Raw genomic sequence first — 22,866 nt, 5'->3', positions numbered from 1 at the left:
TAACTGACCCCCTCATCCCAATGTGATCAAAGCCGAGATTACCGGATTGCAGCCGCGGCTCACTTTGGTAGGCGCCCCTGTGCAGGCAATGTTGTTAAGGGGAGAGATCTGGACATTACTCACAAGCGGTGACAGACATAGACGGACACATGCACTGGCAGGCAACAAACACGGGAAGTCCACTGCGAAAGAGGGAAGAACTCAATACCACTGACTGTTTACAGTTGCCACGATTACAGCCCACCCCTTCACACACACACACACACACACACACACACACACACACACATACACACACACACACACACACACACACACACACACATCCCCACAGTCCCACCAGGCAAATGCATCTGCCAGCGAAGATCCGGCCGGAGCGAGAGAACACTTTCCCAGAGATATCAGTGACGTACATATGTGAGCGAGCACGCTCGCAAGCATGCACAGCTACACACACACACACACACACACACACACACACACACACACACTGATGTCGTGTCAGTCACCGTTGGTTTTTCATTGTTTGCATTTCTTGCTGGATTGCCTGTTTATTTTAGCAGGGTATCCTCAGGGAGACGACGGGGGTCCAGTGAGCTATGGAATCCCAGGGCCCTTCCTCAGTATAGCATCGCCATAAATAACTACATTTAGCATCATTATCTGTATGTCTAGGAACCGTATGCAATGTTTAACTGCTGTACATATGTGGTGGATGTATTCTTTTTTAAGCTAACCACCCAGACATCACCTTCTTGCACGCCGAGTCAGCACGTTCTCAGACTTGCACAGTGTTAGCAGCCTGCCCCGTTCATGGCACTGGAAAGAATGTGGCAATGAAAACCTTTGATAAGTAAGAACTGTGATAGGCATGTGGGGATTGGCAGTGTAGTGAAGGGGGTTGGGGATTTAAGGCATGATGGACAGGCGGGAGGGAGGGCTAGAGACGATACCGGGGCAGGTTGGGTTGGACACGAGTTCATGCTCAGGTTCTGGCGGCGATCAGAGTCTAGACGCTTTGTAGGCAAGATGAGCGGTTCAGTGTGTGCTTTCCTGCTATGAAACAAAACTGCCCATATCTTGTTCTTCACTTTTTCACCTTTCGTCTCCTCACCTCTGACTGTAATTGAGGAATTTGGATCGTAGCTTGAGAAATCTGCCTAAAGAAGGGAGGGTCTTTTGGCGTTGATGTACCAAATTTCATTTATCTTGTTTAACAGTTACAGGCTTGGACAGACCTTTTAGATACGATGAATCTCATACTATTCATATGTCTTTATATCCCCACCGTGTACAGTATATAACAGGGAACGGCTCATAAAATATTGTTGTCATCTGTAAAGTAATTTATTTGACAGTACAGACTACTTTCTTGGGACAAAACATGCAACAATGTTCCCAGTGCACGGAAAGTTTAAGAAGAAGAATACATTTAGAAATAAACTGATTGATTGAAGCTGATGGGAAAGTCAGTTTTGCTGCTAGTTAGTCATAAATCAAAGTTTTTGTAAATTTAGACCAGATGCAAATATTCGATGAAATGCGAAGGGATCACAAAGTGAATACAACATTTCCTAAAGGGGACAGAAATGCAAATGTCATGGTAGTCAATCCAAAGGCTGTTGTGACATTTCACTCAAAAACAAAAAAAAGTAGAGGAAAATTCAGGGAATTACCAATGTGAGTAGGATTCAAGCTCCAGGAACAATGAATGCCTGAATGTTGAGATATTTCACAGGAGAAGCGCGAAGACACTATGTTAGTGGTTCACCAAAATCACTAAGATTCATATTCTTAGCTATGTATATACTGTATATCTGGACCAAATGTCATGGAAATCCATTGGTCCTACCAATAGTTTCACAAAAAAAAAAAAGAAAAAAACACTAATGCAAACATCATGGCTCAGAGAAATCTGGACCGAATTTCACAGCAATATATCTGAAGACATTTTTTTGGAAAATGTCAACCTGCTAGTGGTGTTGGAGGAAAAGTCAGATGATCACTTAAGTCATGGATGTCTTTTTGGAATCCATCCCATAGCTGTCAAGATATTTCTGGACCGAAATGATGGAACAAAAACACCAACATCATCATCCTTAGACGAAAGACTGAAGAACAAGCAGGATTTCAAAGTGTAGGTTAAGATGAGACTAAAAAACTGGTTTATAAAGTTATGACAGAGCCTCTGACAAGTACACACAACAAATGCAGATGCATCCGCTCAACTGTAAAATGTGTCCTTGAATGATTAAATTCAGAAGAAAAAAAGATCAAATAAAACTAGTTAAAACACACCTTCAATAAACCCAAAAGGTCTTGGGGTTAATCAGCACAGATTAATCATGTTTCCACACTGACCAGGTTCATCAGTCTTTCCTTGTGCTCTGTGTTTGCTTTAGCCATTCCCCCCTCCTCGGCTTAACACTGCACTTTTTCCAGAGCAGGTGCGTGGGGGTGCTGAGTAAGCCGAACACATAGATTTTGTTGGGGGTCTAAGATGACCACTGAATCCCTCCATCCCGGCTTTTTGACCTGCAATCAAAGCCCTGACTTTGGGAGAGTACGCGGTGGTGGGGGATGGGCTTGGAGGCCACATGGCCACATGCTACTCATCCACCTGCATACTGACAGGCAGACAGGCCATGTCACAACAATCCTAAACACCCCTATGCCCCGGCCTAACCTTTTCAAACCCCCCTCCCTGCCCCAGCTGACCCCTGCTGACCCCTGCGGCCATCTGTTACGGGGCTCTGCGATGTGTTGATTGGCTGGGGGGGAGTGGGGTGAGGGCTGGGGCCTGGGATAGGGATTGGGGCTCTTGGATTGGTGGTGGGTGACTGAGGAGCTTTGGACACAAAGCATGATGGGGTTTCAAATTGACATGCTGTCACAGATTGTCCGTAAAACATACTTTCTTTAACACCTGTCTGCTTAAGTGTGTTGGCATGCACAAAGGTTGTAGAATATGGAATGGTTGCACTGGGTCATTCCGTTAAGGAGCACGGCATACATTCCCTACAGCTTGGGATGAGTGCTGGTTCATGTTACAGTGTCGCATCTATCTCTGCCTGCTGTCTTTCTTCACCGGAGCCTTCAGTGTTGCCACAAAACCCTTCAGAAGGGGGGACGAAGGCCCACTCCCCTCTTACACACAAACAAACAATCTGTTTCCTGAGTTGCATAAAATTCTAATAAAAAACTTTTTCCTAGAAACAATCGCAATTGTGCTCAAGGGGTCACATTTTACCAAAGGGTCAGGGTTTACCGCATTGCAGCTTTGTGAAAATGTTGGTGCACATTTTTCATTGCAGTTGGACATGAGCCACTCCATGTTGGACAAAAACAAGCCATATAAAAGTACCATACGTATGATTCAGGACCCCCAGGGCTCTTTCCAAAGTGTGGCTTTGTTGGGCTCTTTCTGGGCAACCCATTTGCCACACAAAAAAAAAGGTTGGCACTGTATTTTTCTGCAACCCACAGGATACACTGAACTCAGACTGAACCAAAAGTATGTTTCATAAGAACATTTCCTACCAGCCTAGTACCATGTTCTCAGAAATGCACAATGCCACTTGGTTGTGAAAAGATTGGTTGGATTTATGCAACAAAACTACTTGATTAAGATTAAAAAAAACATCATGGTTTGTGTTAAAACAATAATATATCATAACAAAAAATGTATCTAGCGTAAATAGTAACTCCCCTTAGTGTAACAAGCATAAGAAGCGTAAAATCAACATATTTTTTGACCCAAAACCACCATCCCACCCGCTCCTTTGAGGCCATTCTCGCACTTTATAATTGTTATTATACCGTTTATCTTTCAATAACAGCCACTCCACATAACACGTCACTTGCTCTGCCCATCACTTGTTGTAAAACATAATTTTCTCTGGCCGCCTGCAAAAACATCCACATTCAGTATTTAGATATGCTGAAATACACCATCAGCTGCGACACTTCACCAACTGCTTTGCAAATGGAAAACTACAAAAAGAACTGTGGAAATAGTTTGAACCAAACACACAACGGAGCATCCAACCAGCCCACGGTATTGTTCCCTATAGGCTCTTTTTGTGCCTCTAAAAAAGTGGTAAGTAATACTTTGTATTCCACCTGTTCAGGTTTAGAGAAATGCCATGTAAAAGTGAAGCAGGCATGGAGCAGGTGTGGCTCTTCTATTATGCAACTGACTCTTCTTTTATTGGAGACATCAGTCGCCGTCCTCCTCCCTGCCCATTTCTGTCCTCTTTTGGACAGAAGTGGGCCAGTCCATCTCTCCCAACCCAATACCGTGAAGTGCTATTAAGGCTGACCTTTGCCCTGTCTCTCGTGAGCTATTTTTACTGGCACGTGTTGTACCCAGTGACCAGGGAGGGGAGGGGCATAAATCACCCCAACCATACTCAATCCTCTGCAATGACAGACGTAATGCTTTACCCAGTAACCATTCAGTCGTCAGATTACAGAGTAGAAATTCATCATATTTTAGTTTGCGTTAAGTCTTTGTTACGACCCGGCTCGTGAGGAGTTAAGGAAAGTAACATGAATCATTAACATAAAGTTTTAAAATTGTGTAACAAACATGATTAAACAACTACAAATGAAGAAAAAGGACCGGTGGGTGCTACTAAAACATAGAAACAAATATAACTGAAAAAGGACTTAAATGTGGAGTTTTACGTCGAATATAAGACGAATACAAATACAACGCAATATCTAGCAAACACTCTTTGTTCAAAACCCAAGCTGCAAGCACCGCTAACCCTTGTGTATCTAACAATGATTGTCTATGAATGTGAAGCAGAATCAGTCAATGCTAACCGGTTAGCTGCCACTCCAATCAGGTTTCGTGGAGATCCGAGCAGGAAGTGGGAGGGACCGGGCCGCCGGACCAATCGGCGACTGGTTTACGTCCTACTTTACTAATCTTCAAAACACTCACAAAATAGTTCAACAGGGTGGACACAGGTGCAGCCAAAACCTGTACTGGAGCCTACATTCTCCAATCACCTGGGTTTTGTTGAGGAAGGACGGAGGTTTCACCTGCAGACACTGTGGCTAAGCTAGCAGTGGATGTTCAATAAATGAAAAACTAAAACAGAAGATGCTCAGCAGAACTGAGGGTGACTACTGAGCTGAAGATCTGTGTGATGTGTAACTACAGGCTTTCACATTTGGTCAATATCATTTGGTTAATGTAAAATATTGATTAGTGCAGCTATAAAAAATCTGCCAAATAAACGGCCATAATTCATTCTACGGGATCTTTCATCAAAGCCACTGCATGCCTACCGTGTGATGTGTGCGTGAGCAATTTCACCTTCGTTATTTATGGAAAGGAGACCGAAACATCAAGTGCCAGAAGCAGAAAAAAAAAAAAAAATCCAGGCCAGTCATGTATTGGTGCTTTTGCAATAACATCCTGAAGGTTGTATTTTTAGTTAAGTCTTTGAGTCAGGGACATGAGGCGGCCAGCCCAGGAGGGCCTTTACTGTCCAGATGGTGACAGCACTCTGATGGTTTTGCCTTTGAGGCGCCAAGATGGAAACATTTGGAATAAGAGTGAGTCACACGTACCGGTCACAGGATGGACAGTCACTCATGACTCCAGGAAACACACACAAGTGCATGTCAACGCACACACACACTGTACTGTATTGCACGTTTGTTAGCTCCTTATGTACACCGCTGAGTTTTGCTGGCCACAAACATCCAGCGCATGAAGGTGCACTTAAAAAGTGCAAACTTTACACACACAGAAACATGTATATCTTGTATGTTTCGATCGTTCCTTTTTGCTCAGCCATCATTTGTCACGAAAGGAAAAACTAGCGACTTTGATGTGATTGAACAAGGCAGATACGGAGACACACTGCAGCACTCTGATCTGCTTTTGGAACATTTGCCTGCATTATTTATTTTTATAAATATATATATTTATATAATGTATATATATTTCCGAATAGGATGAATACAGTACAGTATATACATTTCCCCGCCCGCTTTGAAGGTTTACACTCCATCTGGCAAAGTGTAAACTGACTTCTCTGTGTATCCAATCGGAGGCAGGAGGCCTCACACTCCAAATGGTGACATGTTTCCATGTGTGACAATGGGCAACAGGCTTTAGCAGGAAACAAGACACCTGTTGCTGTGCTCCAATTACCACACTTTGACAACCAGACAAATATTGCGGGATTTTTTTTTTCTTCTGATTTTCGCTTCAAGCGAGTAAGTGAACTTATATTTGACTAAACAAGACGAGGTGAAACCCATATGGCTGGACGGTGTGTGGTCAGTGTGCTTGATTGCAGATTATGTGACTACAAACTACATTTGAGTAAAATGCACAAGACTAAAATGTCATACTCATATATTAGGATGTTTGATTGGAAAGATCTTATAATGAAGCAAATGCCACTCATTGAATGGTAGTTCATTCATCAGTATCAGGATTCAAACTCTTGGTCAAAATAAACATCAGATCAGGTCCAATCACCCAATCCCATTTGGCAACTAATTGGTTAAGCTCATAATTGGGGTGAGTGATGTCAGTCTTCACATCATGCAGATAAGTAGAAGTAGATCTAACATCTCCATGGACGGATGTGGCTTTGTAGTTAAAAAGCAACCAACCTAAAGCTAAGCTAGGTAAGACAGCAGCAAAAGCCAGTCCACAAAGCCATGATCAGATGTATGAATATGAGAAAGTGTCAAAATCATATCCACCAGAGGACAAACCAGTGGGCCAAACAGTACACAGAAGCAAACACAGATTAAAAGGATAATCCTGCTGTCATCCACCCTTTCTGCCCGTAAATAAACCATCTAATTCCCAGCATCTCGTCATGTGGATCCCCTGTGGAGAATAAATTAGCATTTTCCTGAGTCACAACTCTATTCCATGGTGTTAGGGAGGTGAAAAGATTGTAATCCTCCTCCCAGGAAGCATTACAGGACTTCCAGTGGCGTTGCTACATTTTCCCATGAAACATTTTCCTTTTTTTGGTTTGTAAAAGTACACTGACGTTGAAGAAAGAGAGAAATGTCAAAGTTTGATTATTGGATGCAGACATTTCTGTGAAGGATGTGGAGATTTGGGGTAAAAGCAGAAAACTTTGGAGCAATTTGCAACAGTTGGCCCTTTGCAAACTGATTGCACAAAATATATAAATTGCTTCTTTGTATTCAACCTATACAACAGCAATACCTTTCAAAATCAAAGCCTAAAATCAGTTCAACACCACAAAGAGAAATAGATCTGAAGACAATCAAACACAATAAACAATGAAATGTTAAAGAACATCATAGATGAGATAAAAACAGCAAACAGTTACCATCATGTTCAAATATTAATAAAGTTGGACAAATGTCCATGGATTTATGGCCCACTGCCTCTGTGGCTTTTTCTTCGTCTGAAAAGGAAACACTGGCATCAAGTGGCCAAACATGTTATTACAGATTGAGCACACAGAAGACTACAGGAAACGACTTGCATGCCGTAAACTGCAACAGTCCAGTAAAATAACACCACCAGACAGATTAGTAGTTCAGTAATTAATCAACCGCATCCAAAGTAAAGCCACAATAAATTCCCTTTTATGAACACAAACGATTTGCATGTTCCCTGAAGCATTTTGCATTAAAATACATTTTCAATTGTTCAATACATTCACGTCTTCTAGTCTTTTAAGCTGCAGCCTTTTGCTGTGCAGAAAACGATGTTCTCACTTGCATGCTGATACATGAACCGTGTAAATGATGCAGGTGTGGAGATGTTTGGTAGATGGCTTAACAATCTGCAGAATTCTGATGCTTCATGTTAAACGTGTAGGATATTTAGAGCATGAATATATAGTATCAAACAGGTAATGTAAGGATATACTGGAATGATGTCGACCTGAGCAGAGGATGGAGTCGCTCTCCCTCTGTGTGTGTTGTAACTGAACTTCTCTGTGCATTGTTGACATAGTCCTGCTGGCCTCAAGCACCTTTTAGTGCACGTTCGTGCACGTGAACGCGCCCCGCTGGCTCGCTTGAGTTGATTTAGTGCATTAAACTGTAGATGTTCAAATTTGGTGATTCTGTCATCTCATTCTGCAGTCTCACGTTCTGCCAATTTTATTTTGTTTCCGTGTAGTGAGATATTGCAGAGCTTCTTTAAAACATCACTTTTTAATGTCCTTGCATTTTACAAGACTAGAGCATAAGCAACCCCATTACATCACTGGAATAAAAATGAATGATGATGTTCAGAGAAAATGTAATAGTGTCACATTCCTGCTGCCTGCTTGTTTTAAATGTCTGCATTTTTTAATTTTATGAAGCTGGTAAGGGCACAGAACATTGCTGTCCATTAAATTTTATTACAGCAGTTTCAAACTTTTATAGACTGATGCAGTGATGTCATGAGATTGCACTAGCAATGATCCCGGTCGTTGAAGCGAGGCTGGGCTATGTATTTGAATAGAAATGTAATTTGTTGCTATTCTACTGTAATTAAATGTGCCAGTTATAAAGACGTGTCTCGTCCTCCCGAAGCCTGAAGCCAAACTCACGTCTCCAACTACAGAGGTGAAAACTTGCAAACTGCAGATGTAACACATAATGTCTTGGATCTTTACATTCAGAGATCAGAAAGCCTGTTCGACAACAAAGACAAACAACATCATGTACATTTTTATTTGTACTGCTTTTTATTGTGTTTTTCCATCAGAAATAGTAAAAGCCATACAATGTAGCAAACCAAAAACAATGACAAAGCTCTATACAGGCATAGTAGCTCATTCACACACATTCTACAGTCCGGACTGATGTGTCGTTGTGGGCGGACGCCTCTGGAGTTTCAATCTTTCCTCCAACAAATGGCGAAACATTCGGTTTGAAGTAGAGGAAGTCCTCTTCTATCAACGAGCTTTTTGTAAGCAAAAATATAGATTCCTCTGTCAAGACACAGTCGTCACGTCATAATCGAAACCTGATGAAAACCAGCGATGGGCATCTTTCTGGAACGGGCTGGGGCGAGTAAGACTTGAGGGTACTGTGTACAGATTAACAACTTGACTTGAGCATGCAGGCTCTTGCTAATAAATAATGGAACATTCTCGTCATGTAAAAAAGCCCTGTAAGTGCTGTATTTTTTTTCTTTTGTTTTTTTTGAAGAAGTCAATTTGTAGGCCCCCGAACTAACCCTTATTTAATTAGTCTACATCATGCTGCCGAGTGATTCATCAGGCATAAAGGTGGGAGTCGTAATCTCTATTACTCCATCCTTGAATGGAACTTTTAAAGGGGTCATATCACGCTCATTTTCAGGTGCATACTTGTATTTTGGGTTTCTACCACAACATGTTTACATGCTTTAATGTAAAAAAAAAACACACTATTGTGTCATACTGTCTGTCTGAATATACCTGTACTCAAACTCTGTCTGAAACGCTCCGTTTTAGCGCCTGTCTCTTTAAGCCTGTCTTTTCATTGGTTCTGATTGGCTTGTGAGAGAAATAGGGGCCACCTTTGCAAAGGTGGGCAGTCCTGATACCTCAATGTGTGATCAGCACTGATGAGGGTCATGATATATCCCCTCTAAAAGAAAAAAAATGCATATGAATCAACATTAAAATCAAAGTTGGTCAGATTACTTCACTCAAACGTTTACCCTTTGACGTGCTATAATCACAGCTAAAACACTGTTAGAATAAAAGCGGTTCCTTTTGTAATGATCTTTTCACACCACACGGGGGCAGCAGCTACTGACTGATCTGACTGGTTTTCAATGAGCGAGCTCCAGACCATGCTGAGGTGCTGGGGAACTACAGGAGCTAGCAAGTCTGCCTCCACATGCAATTATGATGACATGAAACAGTTCGTCATTGTCCATTTTCTCCTCTTTTGACAAGTAGAAACACATAATGCTTCAACATTTAAGTGCTAAACTTGGACAATGTATTTCCTAGGCAGGTTTAAGTTCATAAAACAATTGTGTTGGCATCACTTTAGGATTACTCCAATTTGGACGTTAGTAACAGCAAGCGTACGTACAAAATATTTTCCCCGCTCTTAAAAAAACAAAAAAAAACAAAGCCTCCCCAAGAAAACGAGAATGTTAACAAAAGGAAGTAATGCTGTGAAAAAAAACATAAAAAAACAAGTTTGAAATGCACACACTTTACACCTTATATATATGTCAATGCACTTTTGTCTTTAGCCAAAATAAAAAGCAATCTTCTTCTCGCTTTCAGTAATCTTAATGTATACTTTATAATACATGTATACAAGAAAACAGAGCAACAAAGCAAAAAAATAAATATCTTAAGTCATTGTTTGGAAGTATTTTTTTTATATATATATATCTATATATCTATATACGTATATTTATATGTATAGCTTACTTTTGGGTAGGGTGTGAGTGTTAACAGTATTGGCCGGCTGACGCAAATAGCTTCTTTCCATCGACGGAAACTCCGAACACAGAAGTGAAGAGCAGTATAATCGTCTGATCAGACAGAGTTTGACTTTGAAAATGAATCATTAGTATAGCTCGTTGTTTGTGTTAAGCTAACATTAGCACTCACCCACTTGGTGGAAAAGACACATCAGACTGCAAAAAAAAAAAATAAATAAAATGCTCTGTCTGATCAGGGACTAACATGACAACACTTTCCTATGAAGATCATCCTCACAAAACCACTTGAAGCCCTTCAGTAACGAGTGGAATAGTGAAGCTATGTGCTGAGCAAAGTGAACAGCAAAAAGATGGCAGATTGGGCGCTTATCCTTTTTTTTTTTTTTTTGTTACTTGTCTGACTTCTTGTGGATGCAATGACTCAGTGACTTGTGAGTTCACTTGGACACCATCCATGCACAAGGGACTAGTTGTAGCTGATAACGTCAGACTCTAGCTGCACTAAGAACATGTATTGCACCGTAAGCGACACTACTACATCGAATAACGAAGGACCTGCGGAACTTTTGGAGAGCAACCTTATTTCCACGTTTGTCTATTTGCATATTTTAGACAGCCTGGGAGAGTTTTATGTTCTTCTTTTTTTTCTTTTCTTTTCTCTTTTTTTTTTTTTTTTTTTACAAAGTTCTGCATTACAAAAAGAAATTCAGGCACCAAATGTCATCTAGAACAGTCCTACTCATAAAGCAATCTAGAATATTTACACGGACCTCGCCAGCTACAAAAAAACGTCCGAAAACATAGTTTGCGTGATGGCGACGGCGCAGAATTGACCTACAGTATCAGTACATACAGAAAGAAACAGTTCAGTATTTTTGATTAAGCAGCCATATTTGTTTTACAAAAGAATACTTCCGACCCTCCGACAGTGGCACACTATACACGCCCTGACTACTTTTTTTAAAAATCTTTGGTTGACCAGTCAAAAGCCTGACAGATTTACAATCCACCTTTACATCTCACAACTTGACTTCTTCTTTTTAAAAAATAAAAAAAATCAAACAATCGCTTAAAAAATACCATTTGCACACACAAAGTCATTCCCCCCTTTCCTGTTCATGTGTTACCCTGCCGGGGAGATCCGGATCGCCTCCCGTCCCATTGTCACACACAGCCACGCCCCATCCCTGCACTTCCTCTGGTCCATTCTGGAGTCCGTCCAAGAAGAAAAGCACATGCATGCAAGCTGCACACACACAAATACACCACACACTCTTGTTCTCTTTCACACACACACACACACACACACACACACACACACACACACACTCACAGCCACGCACGTAAATGTAAAAGGGCAGAAAGAAAATAAGGTGACGCGTAAAAACCAAATGCTGAATTGTCCAAAATAGAAAGAAAGTGTCCGTGGTTAAAAGGAAAGAAAAGGAACCAAAGGCATTTTTTTTAAAAAGTGCCAGGGGTTTTTGCTGACGACTCTCATCGTTTCTGCGAGGCGATCATCTTCGAGACGAAGTTGACGATGGCGCTGGCAGGCTGGTCAGCGTCCATCTCAGCGAAGAGGTGGCTGACGTTGTCCGTTGTGCTTCCCTGCTTCCGCGCCACAAACCCAAACATCCTGGAGAGACAAGGTTAGAGGGTTTGAGCACTGGACAGTTTCTACAATGGAATTCATGTCAATAGACAGATACACACACATATATATATACTTTTTTGGGGGAAAATGTTCTCTTTTTTTCTCTTTTTTGGTAAGGTTTCTCAATTTTGGGGGGAAATTTCTCTTTTTTTAGGAACATTCTCTTTTTTGGGGAAAAGTTTTGCATGAAAGTTTTTCTTTTTGGGGTGAAATTTCTCCGTTAGGAACATTTTCTTTTTTTCGGGGGAAAGTTTCTGATAAGATACAATAGTTTACACCTTTTCTCTGAAAGTAAATTCCAGATGCAGTTTCCTCTACTGGTGCGGTCCTTTGGACAAGTTTGCACAAATATCATTTGACTTCATAAATATCCTCCTGGTTCTGTCGACATATCAGATCAATCTACAGGGGTTTACTCACTTGACTGTGCCTCCCTCAGGCTTGTTCCACCTGTAAACATATGAAGAAAGTATGAGTTGACGGCTGCATACTGAAGAATTGACCTGCTGGTGTATTTTCACATTTTCTGAGAAGTAAACTGCATCAAAGGAATCAAACGCAGGACTCAGAATTAATAATAATACAAACAGTGGACAAGGGCTGCTAAGAAAAACAAGACCTTCCTCTGATATGAAAGTATCTTGGGACTCATCAGTAGCCTAAAACAAACCACCACTGACATTTTAAGAAATCATGTGTCTGTACTCACTTTCTGTCCTGAGGGTCAGTATCGCAGAAGGTGACAGTGTTGGTAGGATAGTGGCGTCGGAAGAAAAGCCTGTAAAACAAATAGTGAATAAACGTTGAAAAAACAAAAATATATGTTACGTGGCTGAGCAGATGGTCATTATGCATTATGCATACGTCATGGTGCTTTAAAGTACATCAAAATGAATTTAGTGTGGTGGTAGCGTGCATCATCATGCTTGCTTTCATCACAGCCATTAATTGGCACCCTAGACAAGACATTTTATTTTAATCATTATTTAACCTTTATATTTAACCTAGAAGAATCACATAAAACATAAATAACAGTTTAAAAACAAAACAGAAAGTAAAAAAAACATAAAACATAAATCACATAAAAGAGACTTACTTCCTCTGGTTGTCGGTCAGCGTGATGCCCTGCGAGGACACCTTGAAGTGCACGACGGTGGCAGTAGCTTGAGACGGAGCGGCCAGTGTCTCAGATATCGCCTTGGCAACCGCCTGAGGGCCCGTCAGGGACTCCATCTCCACGGAGTTGATGTAGAGCACGTTGCATGCTGGGAAGAGAGCAGACGTCCCGGTCAGACAACAACAAATATTCACTCTGTGCGAGCAAAACGATACAAACTATTCCAAATCCTCTTGGATATGAATGCACGTTTTGACCTGTTCATGCAAAAAATATTGATTTCTGATTAGCGAACATGCTGCCTGGAACAAAGCTGGGCTCAAACTGTTTTAGAAACAAATCCATCCAATGTCATTCCACATAAAACATTCTGCCTACAGACGAAAAGCTGGACGTTTATAGTAACAGACAAAATCCCAATCCATCTCAAAGGATTAAACGGAGTCATTAATAATGTATTTATGCAGGTTAAACACGTGGACAAACATATAGGATGCACATTCCAGATATAGGTTTCCAAATAAAAGTGCACAGGGTTTACCATGGGAATCAGCAGGGGCCCTCTGCACTGGGATAACAAGGATGTCATGTTGTCAGAACAAGTGAACATGGTGATTGAGGAACACGTTGATAACGTGGTCATTCATGTCCTAAAATCTCAGAGCCGTCACAGCCGTGCTCTTAACAAAGAGAGAGGATGAAAATGAGTTTATGTTTTACCTGCTCCTTGTTTCAGCCGTTCGACCAGCGGGTTCGGAGCGGCGACTTCTGGCACTTCCTCGATGAGATCTGCATAAACGCAAGACATCGGAGGTTACAGGTTCTGGCATAAAGTTCAGTTTTTTATTTAGTAGCATCGACGGCTCCAGTCTTTGTCTTCATCATCAGTTCCTTCACCACACATCAGCATATGCCTCTAATATATCTATGTTAATTATAGCTTCCATTCTCACCACTGATATTACATACGGTTTAGCTATCTGCAATAAATCTATTTTTATGGTCATCATTTTTAAATCAAAATAAATATTCCCAGAAGGAACTACCTGGAACAAAGTCTGGGGCAGCTGGGGCAACTTTTTTTGTTAGAGTTAATTTGTGCAACTACTATAATTTGTATACTTTTTATCAATTATAGACGCGCCCATTTTTTAAAATTCTTTATTCTTAGTTCACCATATAAAGCCAGTTGTCAAGGTAACAAGAGGTGAGTCATTGTTATAAAAATGCTTTTGGGGTGAAGTATTCCTTTAAATCTAGTTTTTAACTGTAGAAACATTTGCTGAACACACACACACACACACACACACACACACACACACACCTGTGGTAGGGATGAGGAGTTTGCAGGGTAGGGCCAGTGGTGTGATAGCATGTTGGTAGACCAAGGCAGACAGACAGCCTGTCAAACAGACACAAGACACAGTCAGAGACACGAAACCCTTCAGACAACTTTTCTTCCCCAACATACGCAGCAGTACATTGGGACAAACCAAAACGAACACTTCTGGAGGAGCATCACTTCCCATAATCCATCTTTTTAGGTGGGATTGAGTCGGCTTAATGTGGTTTGATAGATTTACAATTAAAAGAAAACAACCTATTAGCGATCGTGGGAAAAAAAATGCTCCATCGTTGGAAAATTAAACAAATTCATACAATTGAGATATGTGTCAAAGAGACGACCAATCGTAGCAGAAACAAGGAGCGGCAAGACAAAAGTTAACAGAAGTCAGCTTGCCCCGTTTTGTATTTGGCTGGCAGACAGACAGACAGACAGACAGACAGACAGACAGACAGACAGACAGACAGACAGACAGACAGACAGACACGCGCCATACAGTTTTGCAGCATAATTAGTGAGGAGAACACGACTTAGATCACAGTCAGTCAGCGCTAGAATTACGGCAGGATTACATATCCTAGAAGTCGGAAAAGCGTCCATATCTGCAGCAGAAAGGAGCGCTAGTGTTTGACTTTTCCTCCTCCGAAGTCTTCATGGCTTCACTTAGCTAGAGACATGTGTGTTTGAGGCAAGAGGAAGGGCCGCGGGCTTCCACTAACCAAAGTAAGGCTCGTTGGGACAACCCTTCAGCTTCACTCCTTTAGGACTGCTCTCGATCAGGAAGTGCCTCACCAGCTCGTTGGTGATGTCACCTGCAACAAAAGAGAGGGGGAGGGGTCAGCGAGTCTGGGTACCTGAGACATGACCTCATATCTCCGGTATGAACATATTAACTTCAAGTCCGTCTCCACCCTGAACAAAAAACCCCAATGGGGAGACAAAAGAGCTACCCAATCAGTAGGAGTGATCATGTAAAGCAGCATCCCCCCCACCTTTCTTGTTCTGATGCACGGAGGGCGGAGGAGAAGCCACCTTCATCGCCAGACCGTAAGCCCCTCTGAACGAGTGACTGTCACGAATCACGAAGGCTCCAGGCTCCCTCTCTCTCAGCAGGCCAATGGCTGGAACACAGTGGACACTCGGTTATTTCTATCACAACATCGATAATGAGGAGCAGTGACAGTACATTAGGCCACTTGGACGAGATCACCTCTTTTATTTGAAGCCACGCTAGCGGCGAGTTGGTGCAGACAGAAAAATCTCAACAACTGTCTGGTGGATTGGCATAACATTGTATCCTGATGACATGATCCCCTACCTTTCCTCTAGTTGCACCATTGGATTTACATTAGGTTTGTAACAAGGGGCAACCTCTGTCAGAAAAGTGTAGCCAATGTGCCTTGCATTCTGTCTAATGGCCAGCAGGGGGCGACTCAAATACAAAAAGTCTTTAGTCTCGATCTCTTGTTTCAAGTCTTCTTCAACACAGCAAGATGTTCATTTAGTAAATTATGCTCAAATTTAGATTGAAGGTATGCTTTAGGGTGTAATCTTGTGATTGACCTGTTGCTATCTCAGTGTTGTCCAGTCTGGGTGTTGTCTGAATTTCATCTTACAACTTTAACCCTTTCACAGTGTGTTTCCAGTTCATGAAAGTTAATTGTAATATTTTGGTCACCTCCAAAAGTCTTGAAACACTAAATTATGTCTCCAGTGCCTTTACAGGTCAGAGTTCAAACTTAAGGAAGCACATAACACACAAGAAATATCAGTGTGTGTCATTGAAAAGCCTTTCAGACTCCACTAGTTAACAGACTTTGGAGGTCCATTGAAGGATCAAGGTGAACTAAAGAAAAAAGGAAGCACTAAAGTTAAAAGAAAGACCACAAGCAGCAGCGCAAGTCAAGTCCCGACCCTTTGTTTAAAAAATTGCCAGTCAGTCTGTATTTCATTAAACCTACAACTTTGAACAAATCACTTTGTTTTAGGCACGCTATTGTTCAAGGAGAAGAGATGAATTACTTCACTATTTAGTTCAAGGCCTTAGCCTGTCCACATGTGATAGTTTAAGGAAGGAAGATGGATGCGATGAGCAACACGTGCAGATGTTCCCTAATTCTCTACATGTGGTGTGGCTTTCCTTCTAAGTATGAGTATAAATTGTGTCTCTCTCTGTGTGTGTGTGTGTGTGTGTGTCGGTGTGTTTGTGATGTCACTGCAGTTGAGCATATGCTTGTATTTAATATGATATAATCCAATACTGGCCGTAAGCAAATGCAGATGGGGCAGCCAAAGCCACCGGCCTCACAACTAAACACACACACGAGATGTATATAAACACGCTATGCACATGTGTGTGATTGTTTGTCTCCATGCATATTCTTTACGGCGTATGAGTAAATGGATTTGTGAAAGAAATAGGGCTTGTTATAGTGAAAGTTCACATTTGAGAAAAACATTCAAATCAATCATCACACATTTGAAATGCTTCATTTAGGAATAATCCACCAGAAACAGTGATGCCCTAGTTCCATGTTGAAAAACCACCGACCTCACTTCTTCACTGATCGTTACGATTGGAAAGATGCAAACAATCATACTTTTGCCAAATATTGCTACATGCATTATCGACCTTTTATACTTATTGCTCAAAATGTTTCATTGTGTATTATTTCAGCTCCACCTTGGAAGTGTGTAGAGGGTAAATCTTTGATATTCAAAACATAGGTTTCAGATGTATCATTCTTTAATAAAATAATCTTAACCCTAACCCACACACTGAACCACCAATTCACAGCAGGCACCAGAAAGTAGAAATGAAAGGGAAAGAATAATAATAATTGTTTAAAGGTCATTTAAGGGAAATCTCACCTTGCTCCCTGGAAATTTCTGGCTTGTACCAGAACTTCGACGTGTCTTGGACAAACTTGACATTCAGCCTGCTCTCAGGACTTCCGTCTGCAACAAAAAAACAAAACAATGTCATAGAATATAATATAATATAATCTGTTTTCATGTCACTCCAGATAATGCTTGTCCTTACCGGGCATATTGAACCTGGAGAAATCAGAGAGGGTGTGGAAGTAGCTGGGATTCCCTCCTCCACTCATCGGGGACATTATCTTCCCGTTCAGTGTGCCGTAGGACATTGCTCCGTTAGGTTTGTCGCCGCTCGACATGCGCCTCTTCTCTGGAAGTTGGGGCTGGAAACCGGGGGCTGGGCTGCCCTGCCGGAACCCCGCACCCATCCCCATCGCCGCCCCGTCTTGGTAGCCTGCTGGCGAGATGGGGAAGGAGGGAGTGGGTGGTCCCTGGTAGCCCGAAGAGCTGCTCTGTCGCGACAGGTTCCCGTGTCTCTCGTCTGGGGTGGTATACCCGCTGTGCATGGGGTGACGGTCCAGACTGGGGCTTCTCTGGGATACCTGCGATACAGACGGGTGACGGCCCAGAACTGGACTTCCTTGGACGTGTGTGATAGATGGCTGTCGGCTGAGCACGGGGCTGCTCTGCATGGGCTGGCCCAGAGACGGTTGTCTGCTGAGGACCGGGCTCCGCTGGGACCCCTGTCCCAAAGAGGCCTGTCTGCTGAGGACCGGGCTGCTCTGAGCTCCCTGAGACAGACGACGACCCAGGATGGGACTGCCACCAAGACCTACCGCACCCACATCAAAGCCGTTAGCTGGTGATGTTCGCTGGCCCGTGATTGAGGGATCCTGATTAGCATATGAGCGTTGCTGGAGGAGGGGATTGTAGGAGAAGCCCAGGACGCCGGTCCCGTGCTGGGCACGGGGACTTCCGTGGCTCAGCGTTGTCTGGGAGGGTTCTGACGTGGGCGGGCTGGGATCTGAGGACACATAGCTCCCCAGCATGGTGTTGGGGCCAAGGTAGGATAGCGTAGGGGTAGTAGTGCCAAAGTAGGAAGAGGTTGGAGAGCTGGAATCCAGGTAGGAAGGCGTGGGGGTATTCAGGGCTTGATATGAGGGGGTGGGAGTGGGATAGGCACTCTCTGTAGCCTGGGAGCGGAAGCCTGAATCAGTAGTGGGTTGGGACGGAGTGCTAACGTTGCTCTCTGCTAAGGGATGACCACTGGAAGAGAATTAAAAAACGGTTATTAACCTGCTGAAGATTAAGACACATCAAACTGTTAGTTTGGACACATTTTCAGACTAAAGAGCATCAAAAGATAACTGATATCTGGAAGAAACATCTTTTATTTCTCTGGAGGATCCTTTCCATAATGTCAGAAAATTGTAATAACACTCTTTGTAACTTTACTTGAAGACATTCACTAATTTCTGGTTGAAGATACAGCCTTGGAGCAAACAGTAAAAGAGAACGGGGCTCACCCCTCTGAGCTCTGGATGGGGCTGCTGCTGGACAAAGGTGGGTTCAGCGTGTGGGAGGAGGGACTCAAACTTCTCTGCTGGCCTGTCGTCTCTCCTGGTGGGCTGAGGCTCCGAGGTGACGTGGGCTGATCTCCACCTGCCTCTGCCGACCTCGCCACCGACTCTACGTAGCTCCTTGGTGCTGCGTGAGAGAAGAAAAAAACAGCTTCTCTGTGAGCCACACATTTATTTCACTTCTGATTTTCTGCCTGTGTTTGATATCCCCTTTAGCCTTGCAGCATTTCCGATGTGTGACGATGATATTATGCCGAAAAATAAAGACAACTGTGATGAAAACTGTGTGAAAACAGAGTGGCATCAAATGGAAATAATATGCTGGAATAATGAATGCTGCTATGAGAGTGGTGGTGACTTTGACACACACAATATTAGGTGGACTACAATGGAGTTTTCAAGTGGTGGAGAAAAAATCCAGTGGGATTAAAACTTTGATGATGATCTGTGGCATTATAGCAGCACTCTTACCTTCCTCACCCTCACTGATCTCATCATCTGGGAAGCATCCAAGATAATCCAGAGAAACAGAATAATGTAAAGGAACAGAGGTGGGAAATAATGTGGGGTCTTTTTCAGTACCATACTTTATTATTTTTTTATTATATTTGTTGTGTGTGTGCAGGTATGAATCGTCAGATAGCAACAGTTGGTCAGGACCCCTAGACATCAATTTCTAATGCAACAAAGACACCAACACCTTGTTGATTTCACACAGGACATGAACAGTGGTATCCAGGGTGAAAGTCCTGTGTTTGTTTTTCCCATCAGTCCCACTCGCCAGAGGTGGGCTTATTTGGTTTTAGTATGCCAGACTAATTTGAGAAATGTTGAAAACAGATGGCTACATCATTTTTTCTGCATGATTGTTTTTGTCAGCTGATCATCTTTAAAAAAATAAATACGTCTTACTTAGCATTAGAAAATCAATAACTCATTCGATTGAGTAAGTTTGTGATTCTGATGAAGTGTGTCTTACAACCAACCTGAGCCTGTTTGATTGAGGAGGATTTCTGCTGGGTTGTGGGGCTTTAAACCCAGCGCTGACAGTGGAGTCTTGGCAAGACCAGGAGGGGACCGACCTAAAGAGAAAGGGACATTTATCACTATACAGCATCATACCTCACTGACATCTTGACAGCTGCTTCCTGTGGACACAGTCTAACAACAATTTGGCACTGAGAAAAATGACTAATCAGCATTTTTTCCCATATGGCCTGCTGTAGTTGTTTTTGTTTTCTTTTTAATTTAACAGCAATCTAGTCCACTTAAAGTTGACCTTCAATCTTAATAATGATATATCATGTCAGGTAAACAGCAGTCAAGACGATACAGCATCACAGATTGTCCAGAGGGGTGCGCTCATGCTCCGATGGAGGGGTAAAACATGCATGTGACCTTACTCTACCATCAGCAGAATAAGGTGCGTGTCAAACACACAGCAGAGCTGAATAAAGGGTGAAATCTGTCATGTTATAGGAGAATGGTATTGGTATTCCTCAGTTTTTAATATTTAAGTTTTTTCTGTTCTTAATTTTACATTAGATGGTTTATTAGTCTGAAAACCCAACAGTCTGAAAAATGTCCCATTGGACTGAAATGTTCGATGGCGCGTTATCCTAAAAAAACGCCCATTGCTACGAAAATACATACTCTCCCTGCAACTATCAGAAGCACATAGCTAATTATTATGCAGAATTAGCCATGTGCTTATGTTCAGTGCACAAGTGTTTGTATTTATGGAGCAATGGGCCTTTAGATTAATGGGAGTTTCAGCTGTCGCTCCAATGGACTATTGGGGTTTTGGAATAATGGGCCATCAGAGCAATGGTATGGCACCATGCTAACATCCTTTGATCAAATGTTGTACTTCATTAACACCAGAGGGAAAGATTGAGTGAAAGAGTGTTTCGCCACAAGAGCCTTAGTCATATTTACACCTATATTACTATAATATAGTAACTACTATAAACTACTACTCCTTTATTCCCTTTCAGCATGAACACACATATGGGGGTGAGGGGGAAAAAACTCTTGTGATTACAAACACATAGTACTAACACGAATACCAAAGACAAGACATAAACGGCTGGGTGATTGAGACTGCCGGGGGAGGGCAGGCAGGGTGCTGTTTGTGATGCAGCAAGGCAACAATGGGGACCCAAACACAGATGACCACAGCAACAGAGAGCAGTCGCAGCTGAGTGAGTGGAGGCACCATGTGCTTCAAGTGTATATGGGGTCTACAGATGAGTGTTTGTGTCATTTTGAACCATGCCAATTCATGAAAGTGGAGGTTATTCCCCGTATCGCACCACACTATTCTATCAGACTTGCAGGTTGTCTACTGTGGGCATCTCTGATGTGTCTCCTGCATTGTGTCCAATGTGTTGCCGTTGCTGCTCTCATGCGGCTCCCATGCCAAAGCAGTGCAGAACTGTGATAAGTGATGGGTAAAGCTCACTCAGGTAGAGGGAAGGGATGGGGATGGGGATTCGGGGATGGGGGGGTGGGGCGGGGTCATTTGGCTGACGTTGTGGTACGGTGGAACTCCGGGAGAGAGAGACGTGCATCCTCCACTTACCAAAGAATCCAAATCAATTCTTTGCACTTGCAACCTAGATGCCCTACATTAAATTGTTGGTGGTGTGTGTGTGTGTGTGTGTGTGTGTGTGTGTGTGTGTGTGTGTGTGTGTGTGTGTGTGTGTGTGTGTGTGTGTGTGTGGGGCGGCTAAGTGAACACTTGGAAATGTGATTTGATGAAAGTCAAACAGACAAAATGACAGTCTAATGGGAAGTAAATCTCTTGTAGTGTGCACCAATCATCTGACCATGCACCTTTAACAAGCTTTGCAAATAATACAAAACCATTCTCAGTTAACTGATAAGAGTTTGGAAGTCTATTAAAAAACACAGACGACGAAGGATCTTCCATTCTCTCACAAATGCATATCTAATAAAACATTCAGATCTTAATGTGTCGCAGCTAATTCACTGAAGATTAAAAATGATTTGTCTATCTCAGGAAAGCTATCGGCTCAGCTTACACAGTCTTCCCACTCTGAGGTTAAGGAGGGAAGTTGCGCCACAGGGAGGGTGTTAAAAATATGGTGTCTTTTTATGACTAACTTTTATGGGTGTGCCCTGGGGGAGATAGGCAAGAGCACTGGATGAACTCACTGGTAGAGTTGGCCAGCAACGCGTTACCTAATATGTGACGCTTGTTTTAGTGTGTATGTGAGACTGTGAGAGGGGGGGGGGGTCGGATGGGGAGAAGGGTGGGTCTGTTGGTTTGTCTATCTTTATCTTTTCTATTTTCTTGGACGTGAATATCGTAAACATGTTTTTCTTGTAAGAACATCTTATTGATTGTGAAACAAAGTTATACTGAAAAGAGACAGGCTGGATGGAGGAAGAGGGCTGCTCCCATTTTTTTTTTCTTATGCAGGAAATTCATAAAGAAAGAAATAAGTGAGAGTTAAGATAAAGTCTCAAAGCATGATGGAACCTTTTGCATCTCAAGACAGTTTTCTACAGTAAAGTCAGGATCACAATTTATCTACATTTATGTTATTCTACTTTAAAAGAGATTCCTAAAATAAGCCATTTAAGAGTGACTGTAAGTATATAAATCTCAATACTAATCTACAAATAAGAGCGATTGTCAAATACAACCTTCACTTTGGATTCAGTATAAATTGTATTCTCATTTTGAATATCTAGAGCGACTACACCTGAGCTCCACAGCGCCCTCTGTCAGCCGGAGGGGGGACTTACACAGGTTGAAGTAAGGGGTTTGCGGCGAGATGGGGAATGCAGGGGTTTGGGGAAACACCTCACCACCAACTAGAGGTGTGGGACTGATGGTGCCACCGTCCATCTCCTCGAAGGCCTCACGGTAGCTGTGCATGTGTCTCTGAGGAACAGAACAGAAAC

General features: G+C 42.4%; 1 protein-coding gene across 12 annotated transcripts in view; it reads right to left on the bottom strand.

Moving 5' to 3' along the window:
• Window positions 1–8,679: 8,679 nt before the first annotated feature.
• Window positions 8,680–22,866, bottom strand: part of tns1b (tensin 1b) — a 140,313-nt gene continuing 126,126 nt past the window's right edge. For 5 of the 12 annotated variants that reach the window (XM_084023389.1, XM_084023385.1, XM_084023390.1 and 2 more), the window contains 15 exons: window positions 22,708–22,846; window positions 19,917–20,012; window positions 19,402–19,428; window positions 18,877–19,057; window positions 17,574–18,616; window positions 17,402–17,488; window positions 15,523–15,651; window positions 15,250–15,342; window positions 14,510–14,587; window positions 13,906–13,974; window positions 13,727–13,753; window positions 13,165–13,333; window positions 12,778–12,846; window positions 12,489–12,518; window positions 8,680–12,050 (listed from right to left, as the gene is read on the bottom strand). In XM_084023389.1, coding sequence (XP_083879515.1) covers window positions 11,912–12,050; window positions 12,489–12,518; window positions 12,778–12,846; window positions 13,165–13,333; window positions 13,727–13,753; window positions 13,906–13,974; window positions 14,510–14,587; window positions 15,250–15,342; window positions 15,523–15,651; window positions 17,402–17,488; window positions 17,574–18,616; window positions 18,877–19,057; window positions 19,402–19,428; window positions 19,917–20,012; window positions 22,708–22,846 — 2,376 coding nt within the window. In that variant the 3' untranslated portion in view covers window positions 8,680–11,911. The remainder of the gene's footprint in view (window positions 12,051–12,488; window positions 12,519–12,777; window positions 12,847–13,164; window positions 13,334–13,726; window positions 13,754–13,905; window positions 13,975–14,509; window positions 14,588–15,249; window positions 15,343–15,522; window positions 15,652–17,401; window positions 17,489–17,573; window positions 18,617–18,876; window positions 19,058–19,401; window positions 19,429–19,916; window positions 20,013–22,707; window positions 22,847–22,866) is intronic. The other 7 variants (XM_084023387.1, XM_084023396.1, XM_084023393.1 and 4 more) reach the window with 3 other exon arrangements.

This window comes from Eutrigla gurnardus, assembly GCF_963514095.1.
Source record: "Eutrigla gurnardus genome assembly, chromosome: 12".
Taxonomy (NCBI): domain Eukaryota; kingdom Metazoa; phylum Chordata; class Actinopteri; order Perciformes; family Triglidae; genus Eutrigla; species Eutrigla gurnardus.
The sequence above is the reverse complement of the archived record's forward strand: the minus strand, read 5'-3'. Positions and strand labels throughout refer to the sequence as shown.